This window comes from Lithobates pipiens, unplaced genomic scaffold (genome assembly GCF_037356315.1).
Source record: "Lithobates pipiens isolate NorthernLeopardFrog02 unplaced genomic scaffold, aLitPip1_a1.2 Scaffold_13, whole genome shotgun sequence".
NCBI classification, from domain to species: Eukaryota; Metazoa; Chordata; class Amphibia; order Anura; family Ranidae; genus Lithobates; species Lithobates pipiens.
Genome location: NW_027507718.1, coordinates 297,058,462 through 297,078,841, shown reverse-complemented (window position 1 = coordinate 297,078,841; position 20,380 = coordinate 297,058,462). Strand labels below are relative to the sequence as shown.

The following is a 20,380-nucleotide window of genomic DNA, read 5'->3' as shown; positions in this document are numbered from 1 at the left end:
TGTTTCAGCATCCCCTGGTTCACTTTGCATGATATGAAATAAAACATCCAGCAGAGAGAGTAGGACCCCACTTATAATGGCCCACAGCAGGAGTGCAGACCCAGGAACCCAACTTCAGATGTTTCTCCTTGAGAGTTGTAGTGAATTACCAGGTGGTTTAATACTTCTGCATCCTATAAAAGCTATAATATCAGTTTTAAAGAGACTCATTTTTAAAGCTAAACTACAAGCAAAGAAAAATGGTTCACAAAGGCAGGTGTATAGTAAAAAATCATTGTGTCCATTTTTAATATAAACTAGTGTAAGTACCTGAATCTGACCTGGTATCAGCCTCCTTCAATCCCCTGCATGACAGAACTCCGACTGGGAGAGGGAGAAACAGCACAAGGAGACAGCCAGGCATGTGCTAAAAAGAAGTATGCTAACAGGAGGAGAGAATTGAGTGACAGAAAGATGAGCTAATCCAGTCTGCTGCGTCTCCCTCTCTGTCCAGTCACAGGTCAGGGGCAGGCACAGCCTTGCTATATTAGTTATCTGCAGTAGAAAAAGGTTACATCTTCAGGCTGGCTGTGTTGTGTACATTTTAGGAATAAATGGACAGGAATACATATCTTTTGACAGATGAAATAACTCTATATATTCCATCTGTTTATTTAGCTGTTAGCCTGAAATTCAGCTTTTTAGTAGGACAAAAAAATCAGTTTCAAGTCCTTTCTTCGATGAGATGTTGACCTCACCACCACCTAATGAGAGGAAAGACGAACAAAGCATGTTCTCAAGAAATCCATCTGATGTTTGATGTGTCGCATTCCACCTTACCTAAAAAACATCAACTAGTGCAGAATCTACCAGGCCTCCGAAACCTGTTAAAAAAATGTCATCTTCACTAATAGAATACTTTCTAAATCTGAGATTTTGAAGTGCTTCAGTTATTTTGCACATGCTAGATTTAGAAGGAAAATGTTACATTTCATTGATCTTTCAGGAAGGAATATCGGAGTCGTATTTTGATTTCCCCTTTTTCTTTAACACTGTTTTGAAACATTTGTTCATTTTTATTAATACTTATTATTTCCTTTAGAGTAAACTAAATGATCTGGAGATTTTATCTTTGATGATTGCCACATTGAGCCATGATTTGGATCACAGAGGGGTCAACAACTCTTTTATACAGAGGTAAGAGTATACATTATGTAGAGTATAGATATACCATTATAAAGCTCATTCACACTAGTAGCAGCAAGAACTACTTGCTCCTGTATTTGATAGGTGGTGAGAAGGCAATATGTCACCTCCTCTTCACCTGTTTTAACCGCTGTAAATGCAGCACCACCAAACTGCATTCCACGTAGTTGTGGGGCACTTGCAGAATGGTCCTATTCACTTGAATGGGCCGTGTTCAGCTGGCAGTAGTGCCCATCGAAGCTGCCTGAAGTGTACAAAGAAATGTTTCCAATCAGACCACTTTCAGTTGATTATTGTATAAAGAAATGGGTGGTTGATGTACCTGATTTAAAAAGGAATGATTAGGACGATATGTGAGACTATCCATTTCAACATTTAATGTCTGCGAGAGATCGTTTAATCCAGTACAAATTTATCCATCATATATCTAATAAATGGCTGTCAAATTAGTGGGTATTGCCAAGCCCCTTACAGCAGAATGCTGACGATGTACTTTTTCCCAAGTCGATTTCTCCCATATCTTTCGGCATTGTCCTTTGATTCAACAATATTGAAAGGTAATTGAGGTCACTGCTCTTCCAATTCTGTTGACCATCCCAGTATGTATGTTGGGTTTGGTACAAGGGCTTGCTGCCACGGTGGCCCGTACTGCTATATTATGCTCGTAAAGCAATCATATTACATTGGAAAAAATCCATGGCTCCTACTTTACAGTTTTGGAAAGGACTGGTGGATACTGCGCTGCCATTCTATAAAGCTACATATTTGAAACAGGGTTATCCAAAAACAAAACAAATCTGTATCTGAGACAAATGGCTAGTCTTGCTTTCGTATCTTGTTGCTTGAATGCAAGGTGGGGTTGAGCAGTGATGCAAATCATGGCAAGAACCAATGTCCCATGTATATTTCTCTGACAGGGAAAATACACTATTGCTCTTATTTGTGAACATTCCATGTTGCTTTCATATGGTTAGGGGCAGGGCAGGACTTACCATTGGGCTTGACTGGGCCCAAGCCCGTGGGCCCTGCCCAATAGGGGGCCCCGCCAAGATACATAGCTGAGTGTACTCGGCTCAGCTCCGCTCACAGTCACACCCAGTCCCGACCTATGATGGACATAACACAGGGACTGGGCGTGACTGTGAGCCGAGCCAAGTACACTACTCTCAGCTCCTCTCGGGACTGCGAGAGGACCCGAGAGCCAACGAGAGGACCCGAGAGCTGCCGAGATACACAGGACTCTGTAACTCGGCGGCGCCATTTTTAAACTTCAAGACTGCAATGACAAGGCTGCAAATGACACTGGGGCAAGGCTGTAAATGACATGGCTACACTGACAAGGCTGCAAATGACACTGGGGCAAGGCTGTAAATTACAAGGCTACACTGACAAGGCTGCAAATGACACTGCCAGGCTGCATTGATGGGCATTTAAATGTCATTTTTTTCCCTTAAAATTCCCTCCTAAACTTGGGGTGCTTGTTATACGCTGATAAATACAATAATGTATAGAAGGTAGGGCCTGAAAGTGACTCAAGCCCAGGGGCCCCCACCACGCTAAGTCCTGCCCTGGTTAGGGGATATAATTGTTGGGGGTTAGGAGAGTTCTACCATGGTATATTGATGTAACCATTGTATTTTCCACCGGTACACATTACTTTAACGCTGAGTGGGAATGATATTGCTCAGAGAGGGATGGGTAAGGGAGTGGGTATTGTTTATAGCAGTTTGGTCTTGTGAGACAGTTTTTTTTTTGTTTCCAATTTATTTCTTTTATATTTCAAAAATCAATAAAAAAATCATTTTCAAAAAACCTCTGGTGATTGCTAGTTTCAAATAGATCAGACCAGCTGCCAGTGTTGTGAATTTGTACACATTGTTGGCAGTCAGCTAAAAATCTATATCTAGGATTGATATATTATCTTAGGAGGCCTATTCATTTCACCAAATAGGAATAATTCTACAAAAAAAAGAAGAAACATCTCTTTTAAGCTTTGGGAATGACTGTTGTTATATTATTGAATTATTCTACTCTATACACTCTACAGGCACCTTTCATCTGTTATTGAACATAGAATGGTTCATGTATGAATTCATGAATTAGAGCAAGATTTAAGTGGCTGCAAGAGGTCCACATACTTGTTGTGGTTAGCTGTGACTTGTTTTCTCAGTAATTGGACCAAGAAAATTCCACATAACAATCCCTGCAAGTAAGAGTGTGATTACACAACCAAATATATGACAACCACTGCAAAATAATTACAAACCATAAAACTGCCTTAGAGTCAAATAAAAAGTTACAGGCTTTTGTGGCTTGGATTTATATTTACTGTATGGTTCCAGACATCTGTCAGAGGAAGAGGAGATCACATGTGTGGTAGTCATTCGGTGTGTAACACAAGCTCCTCCATGGTCATTATGGCAGTATGGAAAAGAGAAAGGAGGAGATGCTGTGCCATTTGTGTAGAGGAATAGAGCTGGGTGGAATTTTTGGCATATTGATGAAAAACCACAATAGTTTCCGGTCTTAATTTAAAACCCAGGAACTTAAGTCACATGTGGCTGGAAAATTTTGTTACCATTAGGGCATGAGTACTAGAGACATTTTTATGTCCCTCATAAATAAATAAAGAGGCATGGTTATAGAAAAAAATGTAGATTCTGCTGTTAAATGAAGGTCTGCTTTTTAGGTTAAAAATGTATATGTTAGTTGACTAAACTTCATGTGTGTGCAAAACGTTCTACTAGTTTGTCATGTGCATCAACCTATGGCAACTAATCATCAGTTTTTATGCTTAAGTTTAACCACTTTCAGACCGGACCAATTTGCTGGTCAAAGACCAGACCACTTTTTGCGATTCGGCACTGCGTCGCTTTAACTGACAATTGCGCGGTCGTGCGACGTGGCTCCCAAACAAAATTAACGTCCTTTTTTTCCCACAAATAGAGCTTTCTTTTGGTGGTATTTGATCACCCCTGCGGTTTTTATTTTTTGCTTTTAAACAAAAATAGAGCGATTATTTTGAAAAAAACGCATAATTTTTTACTTTTTGTAATAATAAATATCCCCCAAAAATATAAAAAAAACATTTTTTTCCCTCAGTTTAGGCCGATACGTATTCTTCTACATATTTTTGGTAAAAAAAATCGCAATAAGCGATTATTGATTGGTTTGCGCAAAAGTTATAGCGTTTACAAAATAGGGATAGTTTTATAGCATTTTTATTAATAATTTTTTATTATTTTTTTTTTTACTAGTAATGGCGGCGATCTGCGATTTTTATTGTGACTGCGACATTGTGGGGGACCCATCGGACATTTTTGACACATTTTTGGGACCATTGTCATTTATACAGTAATCACTGCTATATAAATGCAGTGATTCCTGTGTAAATGACACTGGCAGTGAAAGGGTTAACCAGTGGGTGGCAGTGTAGGGGTTAAGTGTTCCTAGGGGTGTGTTACTAACTGTGGGGGGGTTGGGCTTTCATTTAGTGTACACTGATCTCTGCTCCAATCACATGGAGCAGAGATCAGCGTCACTAGTTGCTAGGCAGAATGGAAAAATGTTGTTTATACAGCATTTCCTCCATTCGGCCGCTCCGTGAGACGATCGCGGGGATGCCCGCGGCGATAGAGTCCGCGGGTCCCGCGACCGGACTCACGGGGGTCCCGACCAGCGCGGGAGCGCGCCGCCGGCAGCGCGCTCCCGATGGCACGGCGGCAACGAATATTGAACGTACATGTACGCCAATATGCCTGCCCGTGCCATTCTGTCAACGTACATCGTCGTGCGCTGGTCGGGAAGTGGTTAAGCAGTACATTTTTTTTTTTATTCGAGAAGAACTTCAAGAATGTAATTTTGTTAAACACTTAATTTGGGCCATCTTGGCTTAAATGAATTATGCAGATGTCATCACCCTATGGCCAGTGGTGAATCTGTAATTTGCTGTTCTAGCCTTCGCTACGTACAGGTAGCGCAGTCCTCTTCTGGTAGGGACATCAGCAACTTCTCTGTGTACTAAATAAAAAGAGCTGCTTCCTGCGTCACCTCTGCCACTCAGGAAAAGCCTTGATTTTTTTCAATGAATACAAAGCTTCCTCTGCCTGCCCCTCCACCTCGGCCAATCAGAGGAAGACTTGCTTGTATTAATTGAAAAAAATACAAGGCTTCTCCTGAGTGGCGGAGCAAGTGACTCTTTGATTAGTACATGAAGGGGAAGTCACTAGAGCACCCGCTATAAGAGGATGCCCCTTCCTGTATGTAGCATTAGCTACAACAACAAATTACAAATTCACCATCGGCCACATGATGGTGGCACCTGCACAGTCATTTGAGCCATGCTGGCCCAAATAAGTGTTTAAAGTAATCTGATTCCTGGAGTTTGTCATTAAGTCCTAAAGTATATGTAAACCAGGGCACTAAAACCATATAAAAGTCTCTTGCACAAGGCTGCAAGAGGGCTATGCAGCATACATTTGGCATATTTCTGTCACAACCGCATATAGCCAGCCTGTACAAATCAATGACAAGCTGGCAGATGTTGTAGCTGTACAAATATGTATGTAAGCAAATCCCATTGTTTATTTGCAAACCAGGACACACTGCCCCAAAGGCAAAGGGTCTGTCACACTGTCACATATGGTTCTGATGGAGGCTACAAGTGGCTATTTGAGAACACATTACAAGATGTAGTCAACATCAGGAAAGCTTCCTTGAGAATTGCCATGCTGCCAATGCTGGAATGCATGCATGCATGTAAATGAATGAAATGGCCGCAAAGAGACAGCTGGAGATCAGCAGCACAAGATGTAACAAAGGATAAATAAAGGTTATACTATTTAATTTTTTTTAAAAGGTAATTGTTCTTGATGCTTTAGCAAACAAAATGTTATTAATTTAGGGTTTACATCTAATATAAGCACTAATATAAGTAATGTAAAAAAAAGTGAACCCATGTTAACACCCCTGACAGCATTTTAGATTCTCCTAACCCTTCTTACTATCTCTTTTGCTGGGCAGCTTGATCTGTATGTAAATACAAAATAAAATATAAATAAAGGGACTCATAGACTGAATATGCGTATACAGTTATCAAAATAGAATATTTTTATGATAGTGTTCCTTAACCACTTCACATCTGCCATATATCGATCATCGATGTGACTGCAGCAATGATTGAGATATCATTTTTTACAGCCCACTACTTCCTACAGAGTAAAATTGATTGAACGGCTATACATCCATACCCTTCTCCCTTCTGTGATGGTAACAGACCCCAGATCTCGCTATAAAGTAAGCCTGTCACGGTCCATATTATTACAAGGGATGTTGTTCATCCCTTGTCCCTTGTGATAGCAATAAAGTTCAGTCCAAAAGTATAGTGTAAAAGACAAAACCAAAAATAAAAATAAAACATATTAATAAAATTAATTAAAAAAACGAAAAATTTTAAAGAGCCCTCGTTCCCCTGTGCTCACGTGCAAATGCAAATGCGCATGTAGGTCCCACACACATATGAAAACAATAATCGCACCACACATGTAAGGTATCATTGTGAACAGCAGAGTAATGCCGTGTACACACGATCGGACATTCCCACGACAAAATCCATCAGATTTTTTCCAACGGATTTTGACCCAAACTTGTCTTGCATACACACAGTTGCACAAAGTTGTAGGAAAATCCGATCGTTCAGAGCGAGGTGACGTACAACACATACAACGGGGCTATAAAGAGGTCAGTAACCAATAGCTTTTCATCTCGTATTTTTTCTGAGCATGCGGGAATTTAAACATTTTTTGTTGTCGGAAATTCCGATGGAAAAAGTCAGATGGAGCCCACACACGCTCGGAATTTCCGGCAACACAGTCCGATCACACATTTTCACCCTGTCTGTACAGGCCATTAGAGCAATCATTCCAGCACCAAACCTCCCATGTAACTCTAAACTGGTAACCTGTGTAGTCTTTTAAAGCATCACCTATGGAGATTTTTAGATATGGTAGTTTGGTGCTGTTCCACAGGCATATGCAATTTTAAAGCATGACTTGTGTGGTCTCTATGTACTTGTCTTAACCTCATATTTTATCTTTTTTTAAAAAATGGGTATTATATTGTGTTTGTGTGCACTAAAAATGTTTTGAGTATTTTTTTTCAGAAAATTTGCATTTGATAAAGTGCTATGCAAATACTGTGTGACATAAATTGCGAAAAAAATAAATAAATAAATATATATATATATATATATATATATATATAATGTTTGGGGGTTCTGAGTAATTTTCTAGCAAAAAATGCATATTTTTACAATAATGAAATAAATGTCAGAATTCACCTGGAATGTTAAAATATTTAAGTAACAAAAAAAACGTATCTTTTACAAGTTGTTGAAAAGAAATGACATTACCAATTCTGGATAAAACCCCAATACCATACAGCAGAAAGCATTATAGTGGACTGCAGTTGAAAATAATAATAAGTTCAGTATGCAGTGATAACGGTGCTGGGCAGTCTGCCAATCCCTATCTGAAAGATAAGCCCTTGTCTTGGCGGATCGGCCTGGAACGGTGGCCCTTTCTCTCTGCCAATCCCTATAGTTTTGCCTCCCTAGGCTCTGACCTGAATGGCTTTTTTCAGCCAGCACTTGGGTAGTTCTAGTTGTTTCTGCATCCAAAAGTCATATTGTGTTGAAATGTACTCAGAAATATCTCAGTGAAACTCCATTCTATGATGCTGAAAACGACTGTTGAATCATACATACTATACTTTAAATGAAAAGAAGGAGCAGTACATGGAAATGTTGATTTGTGTCTAAACTGCATTTGTAAAGTGAGGATAAATATAATTGATTGTAAGGTAGAGAACCTCCCCTGCCTTTACATTCAATTTTTCACCCAGATCAAAGTATTATCATTATTATTGCTTTGTATCTAAAAGATGAGCTCCCCATTACTATAAAGATGCATATTTTTTTTTTTTTGCTAGAAAATTACTTTGAAGCCCCAAACATGATATATATGTTTTTCAGACATCCTAGAGAATAAAATGGTGGTCGTTGCAATCATTTATGTCACACCATATTTGCACAGCGGACTTACAAGCGCAACTTGTTTGGAAAAAAATAATTTTTGAGAATTAAAAAATAAGACAACAGTAAAGTTAGCCCATTTTTTTTATATTGTGAAATAATAATGATAATGTTACACAGAATAAATTGATACCCAACATGTCATGCTTCAAAATTGCACCCACTTGTGGAATGGCGACAAACTCGGAGCCTTAAAAATCTCTATAGGCAACGTTTAAACATTTCTACAGGTTACCAGTTCTGAGTTACAGAGGAGTTAGAATTATTGCTGTCGCTCTAATGATCGCGGCGATAACTCACATGTGTGGTTTGAATACAGTTTTCATATACATATGCGTTCGCTTCTGCCTGCAAGCTTGGCGAGACAGGGTGCTGTAAGAAAAAAAAATGTTTCTCTTATTTATTTAATCTTTTTGTTTTGTTTTTTACACTGTTCTTTAAAATAAAAAGGGTCACTTTTATTCCTATTACAAGGAATTTAAACATCCCTTATAATAGAAAAAAGCATGACAGGACCTCTTTAATGTCAAAAAGACCTCAGATCTCACATTTACACTTAAATGCAATTAAAAAAAAAAATCCTCTTTAAGACCATTGGGCAGAAGTGATTTTGATGTCACTTCCGTTATCCAATGTTATGGAGCCGAGTGGGGGCCATCTTTCCCTCACTCGGCTCAATGCTATTGAGAAGATAGGATTGGATTGTTTCGGAGTGCGGCGGGGGGGCACACCTCTCCTGCTGCCAATAAAAGTGATCTTGAGGCGGAGACCACTTTTATCTGAAAGAGGACCACCCACCATTGAAGAAAATACCGGGGTTATGGCAGCTATCTGCTGCCATAACCCCGGTATTCTACGTCACAGTATCAATGTACAATGATTGCGGTTTGTGGTAAGTAGTTAAAGTGGATGTAAACCTTTTTTTTTTTTTTTTTTTTTATGTCATAATGTAGAGTATAAGATTTCCTATCATTTGAGCCCAGTCTTGACACAAAGAGTTAATCCATCTCTGAGCAATCATCTTTTATTGTTCAGTGAGATAAATCTTGACAAACAAAGAAAAACTGTCAAATCCTCCCCCTTGCTGTGAGTGGCGGGTGATTTAAATATCTCGTGCACTAGCCTAAGAGACATGCATTATTTTTTTAATTCCCTCCCACTCCTTTCTTCTGCTGCTCTGCCAGAATTGGATGTTCCCCACCTCAGCATGATTTGGCATGCTAAAGTAATGTGGTTATTTTCCTGTCTTTTCACTGGATGTTAGAGATCATAGCAGAAGTTCAGTGTAAGAAATACACAGGCGAATATGCATATTGACAAGGGGAGTGTAGAGGTGGGCGGGGAGTCTACTGACATCATGACTCCACCCACCAAGCTCCAGACAACAGACCCACCCACAGAATCTGCAGTTTTTTGGGTCTCGTAGCAGACAGATGGGAGACAATTGACAGGTAAAGATACATGCAGGAGGCATGTATATCCTTATAGATAACCCCTATGGCAGTAGTTTAGAAAGAATGACATTGGGTTTACATCCACTTTAAGGCCAGCAATAGACAATTTAAATTGTGAGGCTGAATGTACCAAGTTGATCGAGTACAAACAGCCTGCCGGATTTACTTGCGATTATCACTAGTGGCTGCTATAGCCGCTAACAATAATTGCTGCCTTCTCCTGCGGTTGCAGGAAAGACATTTTCACCATCTATGGCCTGCATGAAGCTCAACTCTAGCAATAACTGTTATATAGTTTTACACAGAGTGACTACCATGCAGAGCTGCACCAGATTTTGCACTCTCCAGTTTTACTAAATCAAACCCTATGTGTACACAAATAATCAGGGCGCCGGATCAAGTTAATAGCAATATAAAGACAGGCTCAAATACCAAAAAATGTAAAATACAAAATGAATGTACAGTGGGGCAAAAAAGTATTTAGTCAGCCATCAATTGTGCAGGTTCTCCCACTTAAAAATATGAGAGAGGCCTGTAATTGTCATCATAGATATACCTCAACTATGAGAGACAAAATGTGGAAACAAATCCAGACAATCACATTGTCTGATTTTTGAAAGAATTTATTTGTAAATTTTGGTGGAAAATAAGTATTTTGTCAATATCAAAAGTTCACCTCAATACTTTATATATCCTTTGTTGGCAATGGCAGAGGTCAAACGTTTTCTCTAGATCTTCACAAGGTTGTCACACACTGTTGCTGGTATGTTGGCCCATTCCTCCATGCAGATCTCCTCTAGAGCAGTGATGTTTTGGGGCTGTTTATACCAAACAGTTCTACTTTGGTTTCATCTGACATTCTCCCAATCCTCTTCCTGATCATCCAAGTGCTCTGTAGCAAACCTTAGGTGGGCTGGACAGGGGGCACTGCAGTCCCTGGCTGCGTAGTGTGTTACTGATGGTAGCCTTTGTTACGTTGGTCCCATCTCTCTGCAGGTGATTCACTAGGCCCCCCCCCCCGTGTGGTTCTGGGATTTTACTCACTGTTCTTGTGATCATTTTGACCCCACGGTGTGAGATCTTGCGTGGAGCCCCAGATCAAGGGAGATTATCAGTGGTCTTGTATGTCTTCCATTTTCTAATTATTGCTCCCACAATTGATTTCTTCACACCATGCTGCTTGCCTATTGCAGATTCAGTCTTCCCAGCCTGGTGCAGGTCTACAGTTTTGTTTCTGGTGTCCTTTGACAGCTCTTTGGTCTTCACCATAGTGGAGTTTGGAGTGTGACTGTTTGAAGTTGTGGACAGGTGTCTTTTATACTGATAACAAGTTGAAACAGGTGCCATTAATACAGGTAATGAGTGGAGGACAGAGGAGCCTCTTAAAGAAGAAGATACAGGTCTGTGAGAGCCAGAAATCTTGCATATTTGTAGTGACCAAATACTTATTTTCCACCATAATTTGAAAATAAATACTTTCAAAAATCAGACAATGTGATTGTCTGGATTTGTTTCCACATTTTGTCTCTCATAGTTGAGGTATACCAATGATGACAATTACAGGTCTTTCTCATCTTTTTAAGTGGGAGAACTTGCACAATTGGTGGCTGACTAAATACTTTTTTTGCCCCACTGTATATAGGAATACATTAAAACCCTATGTGTCAGAGGGATAAGAAGTGATGGAAAATATCTCCAAAGGGGACAGAGTCTGCAGCAAAAACCTTTTATTCTATATGAGTTGAGGAAAGGTTACAGCCTCTGTGAGGTTTTTATTTGTATCAGCGTCTTCCGGTTTTGGTGTAACCTGAGCCCCTGATTTATTTTCCTGGTCTCAAAGTAACAGAAAGTGAAGTGGAAATCTCACAAACCGCTATAAACAAACAAGGAGTCAAACCCTTCTCTCCTTTTTTTGTGTAATACCAATCCCTTTACCTGTTGCTGGTAAGTTTTTATGGGATACAATTCTGTGACCTTCAGCCTGGCTCTGTGTTTTATTTATTGTCCACATAAGTGCCTGTGACGTTTTGAGAGATGTCAAAGAAGACTGCAGGTCCCAGAAGGGGATCCCATGGAGAGATTTCCCAGTGAATTGGGAGATCAGAACTACACATGAGAATTCTGCCAAATTGCTACTGCATGCCAAATTAGAGTTTGTTATTCACTAATGACTCAAAAACATATTGACCTTGTTCTGCACCTGTTCTTTACCTACTTTATAGCTGTCTCCAAGTGGTACAAGAACAAATTTAGAAATTAATAATATCTTTGTAAATCTATTTCTTTATATTTTACTTATATTGTCAATGTATTCAGTCTCAGGATTGTATGAATCTTTATGGGGATAAAGTGACCCCTAGTGGTGTATGAGAAAATTGTATCACCATCCAGTTTCTGTGAGCAAAGGAAGATTTGTCAGGCTCAGGAGAAATGGCCATGAATTCTTTCTCTTCAAGCAGAACCTCAGTTTAAACTATAAATCTTAATTGTTTGCTTCACACCTTACTCTTATGCAGCGTACACACGACCGGACTTTTCAACGGACTTTCGGCGGAGGTCCGACGGACTTTCCGAACGAATGGACTTGGCCACACACGAATGGACTAAGTGCGTTCGAAAGTCCGTTCAGTTTGAACGTGATGGCGTAAGACGGGGCTAAACAAGGAAGTTCAATAGCCAGTAGCCAATAGCTAATAGCTGTCCTTGCGTCGTATTTGGTCCGTTGGACTAGCACACAGACGAACGGTTTACCTGATTTTTAGTACGTCGGAATTGAGTCCGTCGGATAGATTTTAAACATTTTATTTCTAAGTCCGTCTGGTTTTTTTTCTGAAAAATTATCGGACTAGCCCACACACAATCGGATTGTCCGACGGACTGATCCTGTCGGAACTAGTCTGTCGGAAAGTCCTGTCAAGTGTACGTGGCATTAGGCTACTTTCACACTGAGGCACTTTACAGGCGCTACAGCGCTAAAAATAGCGCCTGAATAACGTCTCTCCCAGGCTTTCACACTGGAGCGGTGCGCTTGCAGGACAGTCAAAAAAGTCCTGCAAGCCGCATCTTTGCAGTGCTATAGGAGCGGTGTATTCACTGCTCCTAAAGCACCCCTTCCCATTGAAAACAATGGAGCAGCGCCGCAAGCCCGCTGGCAAAGCTGCAGCAACACTTTGCGGACGGTCTTAATCCTTTTTCCAGTAAAGTGGTGCTAAATATATCACCGCTTTGCTGCCGGTGACCGCCCGCCTCAGTGTGAAAGTAGTCTTAGCCCTTGTACACACGATCGGAGATTCCGACGGAATGTGTCCGAACGGAACGTTTTGACGTATATTCCGGAATATATATATATTCCGGAATATCCTTCGGAATATCCGTCGGACCAAATTTTCCAACTTGCCGGAAATATTTTCCGACAAAATGCTCAGATTGGACATACTCCGATCATGTGTAGAGAATTCCGATCGAACAAAGTGCCATGCATGCTCAGATCAAATTCCTACATCAAAGCTATTGGCTACTAGCCTGAACGTAGTCCCGTCGTAATGAAATAACGTCATCACGTTCTGAACGATCGGATTTTCCGACAACTTCGTCCAACCGTGTGTATACAACATCACTTCCGGACCTCTTGCGAAATTAATCCGTCGGAATTACTCTGACGGATTTGGTTGTCGGAATCTCCGACCGTGTGTACAAGGGCTTAGACTTTTTTGTGGATTGTTAAGAAAAGAGACTCCAATAGTAACAAGTTACAGGACTGGTGGTAAAATGAGCAGTTTATTTGCCCAGCCCTTTCAGACAAAATCCGTCGGACAAAATCTGTCGGACAAAATCCGACGGACAAAATCCAACGGATTTGGTTGTCGGAATCTCCGCCGTGTGCACAAGGGCTAATAGCTGCAATCATCAAACAAATGCACATTTTAACACTCTTACCACGTGAAAGCTTGGCAATGATTCTCCCCATCAGATAAGTGAGTACACAAAAAAAAAGCACTGCTGAAGTTCCACTTTTCAAGTCAATTCTCCTTCCCTAGTTTGTGACTGGACGGTGAAAAAGGAACAGCAAACTGATGAAGTCATTTGTTTGCTCTCCCCTTCCATATGTATGTTTTATTTATTTTTTTAATTTATTTAATACAGGTTCTTATATAGTGCCATTCATTTACACAGCACTTTTCACATATATTGTACATTCACATCAGTCTCTGCCCTGAAGGAGCTTACAATCTAAGGTCCCTAACTCACATTCATACATTCACATACTAGGGCCAATTTTAGATAGGAGCCAATTAAAACTCTTTGGAGTGTGGGAGGAAACCGGAGTACCTGGAGGAAACCCACACAGACACAAGAGAACATGCAAACTCCAGGGAGGTAGTGTGGTTGTTCACAGCATAATGACCATAGTGTTGGGCTTTGGCCTTGTGTCAAAGAGAAAATACATTGTTCAGAATTCATAAACAGGTGCATTTGATCTTCAGCTGACCTCTTTCTGGCCTGCATTTGACCTGCTTCAATCCTCTTTTGCATTGTTGTTAACGTATTGGGAGTGAAGCCATTTTGAAGTTGGTTCACAAAGCCTCTTAGATTGACAGTGCTGTGTAAAGCCCTAACAGGGAAATAGAAAATTAGTTTGAGTATTTATATTGAGTATTTATATATATATATATATATATATATATATATATATATATATACTCCTGAACTTAATTTACAACTATACTTTTCAAATGTCATATGCTGTGCCACCTGCTGGTAGAATCTGTCAGTGCTCTGCATAAATTAAATGCAATGATTATGTATGGCAGTAGTTCAATTTTTATAGACAAGTCACCGTCTGCTGCAATTTAAGTTGATGGCACTTCTGTTTTACTACAGGGATGACTTCCAATCAAACAGGAACTTTTTTTTTATACTAAAATCCTTTTTTAATTTACAAGTAACAAGAACTAAGTAATTAAGAAAAAGGTCAGCAGTAGCTAACTGCACCACCATATGGGGTCATACAGAGCAGTGAGGAAATGTTGGTGTGTTTGCTATTTCTGGGGCAGTTTGCAGGTGACATCAATGATGGCTGCAATGAGTGACATAACTAAGTTAGAACTGGTATGCAGTGTAGGAGACAGAGAATAGAAATTTCCAGATGATGCTCATATTTTGCTTATGCATATTTTGCTTAGGGTATACACCAGACCCTACTGCAGCCAGTGAAGAAGTGTGTCCGAAAACAGTATACTTTATCAGCTAAAACTTCCTGTCTGCCTGATGGTGTAGAGCAGGGGTATGCAACCTCCACCCTCCAGCTGTGATGAAACTACAAGTTCCATGAGACATTGCAAGAGCCTGACAATCACAGGCATGACTCCTAGAGGCAGAGGCATGATGGGATTTTTAGTTTCACTACAGCTGGAGTGCCGAGGTTGCCTACACCTGGTGTAGAGAAATGACTGCAAGTTAAGATCTGATGACAGGTACAGTATAATCATAGAATAGTAAAATGATGCAGATATGCCCAAAATTGGTAGGTAAGATTTTAATCGAAAATCTAAAAATAGCTCCAATGCAAATTACTTCCAAACAAACATTAACCACTCTCTCGTACCTGTATATCGCCTATGGACCACACTGTGATACTCAAGCCCATATACAAGTTTATTCCAAGATTGTTTACAGAGCCAACATATTTTCAGTGTAAACTGTCTCTGCTGTACGCATGGAACCCCTTGAATGTGTGACTATACTGCAGTTTATTATTGCAATATTTCTATAGAGCAGCCTTTCTCAAACTTTTTAACATAGAGGAACCCTTAAAATAAAATTAGGTCTAAGGGAACCCCTGGTAGTAAATACTTTATCCACAGCTCATGGCACATTAGAGTAAGTTGGAGATATTGGAATAAATAAAAGTACGTTGACACACAGGACTGCTTTCTACCACAAAATTATTTTTAGTAAAAATATTTAAATGAAACAATAATTATGGGCAGAAAATAAATGCAGACAGTTAAAAAAAAGTAGCATTCTCTCACATGGTGATCAGTGAAGAAATTCACATGTGAGTTGGTCAGTGAAAAAGTGCACCCTTACGTTGGAGATCAGTGTCATATCCCTTTACACTGGTGGTCAGAAGAGAAGGGACCTCTTTGATTGGTGGTCAGTGAAATGCTCCCTTACATTGTTGGTCAGTGGAACAGGGCTTTTCTTAGACCAGTCATCAGTAAATATAATGTTCCCCTTATATGGTAGATAGCTAAAAAGATAATTGGTGCCAGTGGTTACTTATTGGAGAAGCAGATTGCTGATTGCTCAAAAAATCCCTAGCAACCTCGGGAGGAACCCTAGAGTGCAATGGAACCCTGGTTTGATTAACAAAGGGGTGAATGAGTTTTGAGGCAAATCTGTACTCCAGTGTTAATCTAAGGCTTTTTTAGTAGTCTTCCTAGGATGGATAAAGGATAGGATGGCTGAAATACTTAGAGTATAAAAAAAAACACTTTTAGAAGTTGTAATTTTTTCCTGTTTTACTAAAAATATTATAGCTGTGTCTCCAATAGAATGATTTACCTTTCGATTAAAAAATAAGGCTAGTTTCAGACTAGTGGACTGACTGGGTCTGTCTGTCAGTTTTTCAGATGGACCCAATTGTACCCTCCTCACTCCTCTATGGAGCGGCAGAAGTCGACGGACATGTGTCCTTTGACACCTGCCGACATCTGATCCTATCTGCTAAAAAGAGATGGATGGGGATCTGTTCCCCATCCATCTGGCGGATCGGATTGGATGACAGTCAGGTATAAATGGATAGGTGGACCGTTTACATCTGAACGCCCATAGAGGAGAGTGGGCAGAAACAGAGTGGCCACGGACCAGCCATCCACCTGCTCAGTGCGGGTCAGTGGACAGATTCCCAGCTGAGCAGGCTTACTCCAGTGGAGCAAGAAAGGAGGGGTGACCCCTGGAAGTCGCACATCTATGGTGTCCTGCTGCAATGAATGGAGTGGCAACCTCAGCCTGGACTCCAACTAGGCCACGCCCCAAAGTGTTTCACTCCGCCCCCCAAAGCTTAGTCATGGGGATGTCACGGAGCGTTAGTGTCTCTAAAACAAAATAAAAAGTGTTGGCTGGGATTGGGCTATAGGATTACATTGATTTATCTTTGGGCACACGTTACCTTTTAAACTTGATGCTAATTTTGTGGTTAAAAGCACCATTGTAGCTATCATACCAATTACCAGTAAAAAGATCAGATATACTTTGAAGCTAACTGTGTGCTTCCATTTTTTTAGGAGCGAACATCCATTAGCACAACTCTACTGTCATTCTATCATGGAGAACCACCACTTTGACCAGTGCCTCATGATACTGAATAGCCAGGTCAGTTGTTTATAAAATATAAGAGCAGACCTTTCATTATTGATTCATGGTGGAGCAGAGAATGAAAGTATACTAACAGCAATGTGGTTAAATCACCTCAAGAACAAAAGGGAGAGTTGCAGAAGTAACATGCTTGCAATTATTTGTTGAAATGTTTTGGTCAGAAGTGACACATACTGTATATACATCCTCACTAAGTGCAGTTATATGAGATTGGATAGATGGACAAGCAGAATTCCCTTGGAACATCACCCATGTTACTTATTGCAAGTATTCAGGATTTCAGCAAGTAGAGTGCCACCAGTACAAATTAGGGTCTGTTCACACTAGCCGACTCCAAAGTTGCGTGATTTGCAGTGCAACTTTGGAGTCAGACTTTGATACGACTTTGAAGTGACTTTTTTTTTTGAAAATTATTTTTATTTTGTTTTATACAATACATATTATAATAAGCCACACAATGTGGGCTGCAACTGGACACAAACTTGCTGGTACACTACAGAAAAACAATACAACATAAACGTTATCACAGAAACTTGTGATACATCCCCCACTAGCTTTGCCCAGACAAGTACACAAACGTTCCTACCTCCAGCCGGAGGCAGTCTGAAATTACTTTGATAAGATTTTTACACGGCAGTCCTGTCAGTCGGATCAAATTAGTACAGGAACCTTTTCTGAAGTCACAGCCACTTCAGTAGTGTCAATTGGAAGAGATACATGGTATTTCACATGTATTAAAATAAGTACTTGAAATAATTAAATAAATAAATGCCCTGCAAATTTGGGTCTCACAAATTGGATCCTAAGTCACACTAGTGTGAACCGAGCCGAGAGGGGTGAATCTCCCCAGAACAAACAGACACCAAAAGAACTTTGACAGAGGTTCTAACCATTCCCCACTCTATTCCAAATTTAAAAAAAATGTTTTGCATAGATATATACTTTAAAGGCTCAGTCCATAAAAATATTTTGATTATGTTGTTAGGTGTTAAAGTTTGTCTTTAGTAGGCTTTTATGCTGAGGTCTCTGCTCTTGAGTTCCAAGGTCTAAGCCCTTGAACACACGGTCGGAGATTCCGACAACCAAATCCGTCGGATATTGTTCGTCGGATTTTGTCTGAAGGATTTTGTCCGAAACTGTTGCATACACACGGTCGGACAAAGTTTTCGGAAAATCCGACGTGATGACGTTATTTAGTTACGACGGGACTACGTTCACGCTAGTAGCCAATAGCTTTGGTGTAGGAATTTGATCTGAGCATGCGTGGCATTTTGTCCGATCGGAATTCTCTACACATGATCGGAGTATGTCCGAGTATTTTGTCAGAAAATTTTACCAAGTTGAAAAACTTACACCGACGGAAACAGTCCGATGTAGACCACACACAGTCGGAATATCCGACAAAACGGTCCGATCGGACACATTCCGTCGGAATCTCTGACCGTGTGTACAAGGGCTTACACTTTATGATGAATTTTTACGGTTGGTTGACTCTCCCTATTTTTTCCATTCTGGACAGAACTATGCTCGGGATAAATCATTGCTGATTTCCTCCAACGACACACTGTACAAAACCAACTAACCACACTCTACCTATGAACAAAATATTACTTGAGTGTATTAACATTTTCATTTCTGATACTTTCATTTTTGGTGGAGCCTGGTAGGCTGAATCAGCCCCTCATATCATATACTCCATCAAACCCTGACATTATTCCTGATATTTCCAATGATCTGGGAGTTTCGGGTGTTCCTGCCCACTTTTTTATTTTTCATTGCCTCCTGTTGCATCCTCTGTAATCAAAAAAATAATAATTCAATAGGGAGAGTGGGGACCCCTCACACTGTCCACATTGACGTGCAGATCCAGGAACACAAGAGTATACAGTAGATCTAATAATGGTTGATGTCATTCTCCAGCATCTACCAAAAACAGGAATATCAGTTTGGAGCTCTTCGACTCTTTGACTCTTTAATGTAAGACCATCACATACATTTGAAACACTTTTAACAATATGAAGAGATTACTAAATCACTATTATTTCTGAAATAGGATTGCAAAATGTAATATAGAATACTAATGTCCTTTTGTTCTCAGGGTAACCAGATTCTGAGTGGGCTCTCTGTTCAGGATTACAAGGCTGCACTGAAGATGATAAAGCAGGCAATCCTTGCTACAGATTTGGCACTTTATATAAAGTAAGTTTTCACAGACCAGCAAAGTATCCTCTGACTGTTCTATTATTTTCTGCTCCCTCCAGTAAGATCATATTTGATTTATTACTTTTTGGGCATGGCTCAGTCTAACTGACCATAAAAGGAAGGGCTAAGTTATGTCTTTTTGGCAGTACTCAGTTTTTATGTGCGTCACAAATAATCTGTCTTATACCGTCAAGTTTCGTATAGGTAACCATCATAACACAGCCAGAAGCACTGGTTGGTTTACTTAATACAGTCAGAGAGAGTTTACTGCTATTCATAATTAAGGTGCAATATATCAAGTAAAACACTGTGTTTGCTTTGCAGGAGGAGAGGAGATTTCTTTGAACTTATAAAAAGAAAGCAATTCAGGTTTGATGATCCAACACAAAAAGAGTTGTTTGTGTAAGTATTAAAAATGACATTGTTTGCATAGGGCTGTTGCCTTTATACATTAGCTTTCAGCACTGGGAGATGAGCACTTGTTGTCTGGGTATGCAACTTCTTACACTTATAATAACTCTTTTATTAACCTTACTCCTAACCCATATTCTTACCCTTTTTATAACTGTTACATTCATTTTCCCTGTAACCCTTGCACTAACCCTCCCATTAACCATTTACAGTAACCCTCCATATATCTCTTACACTACCCCTGACTGTATCTCTTATGCCACATACACACGACCGGACATTCTGCCAGAAAGGGCCCAACGGTCTTCCCGACGGAGTTCCAACAGAGTTCTGACCGAACAGACTTGCCCACACACGATCACACCAAAGTCCGTTCGTTTCAAACATGATGACGTATGATGGGACTAGAAAAGGAAGTTCAATAGCCAGTACCCAATAGCTGCCCTTTGCGTCTTATTTGGTCCATCGGACCAGCATACAGACGAACGGTTTTCTCGATAGAAATTCATTCCGTCTGAAAGATTTGAAACATGTCCTTTTTCTAGGTCTGTCTGAATTTTTGAAGAAAAAAGTCAGATGAAGCCCACACACGATCGGAATCATTCCGTCAGACCTTTTCTGCCAGAAAGTCCGGTCGTGTGTACGCAGCATTACACCA

The 20,380-nt window shown here is 40.1% G+C and overlaps 1 protein-coding gene across 4 annotated transcripts in view; it reads left to right on the top strand.

Annotated features, from left to right (window-relative positions):
* Positions 1-20,380, top strand: part of PDE5A (phosphodiesterase 5A) — a 255,717-nt gene that overhangs the window by 219,975 nt on the left and 15,362 nt on the right. For all 4 annotated transcript variants that reach the window (XM_077476828.1, XM_077476827.1, XM_077476826.1 and 1 more), the window contains exons 14-17: positions 1,082-1,176; positions 17,019-17,106; positions 19,208-19,308; positions 19,636-19,713. In XM_077476828.1, the coding sequence (XP_077332954.1) occupies positions 1,082-1,176; positions 17,019-17,106; positions 19,208-19,308; positions 19,636-19,713 (362 nt within the window). The remainder of the gene's footprint in view (positions 1-1,081; positions 1,177-17,018; positions 17,107-19,207; positions 19,309-19,635; positions 19,714-20,380) is intronic.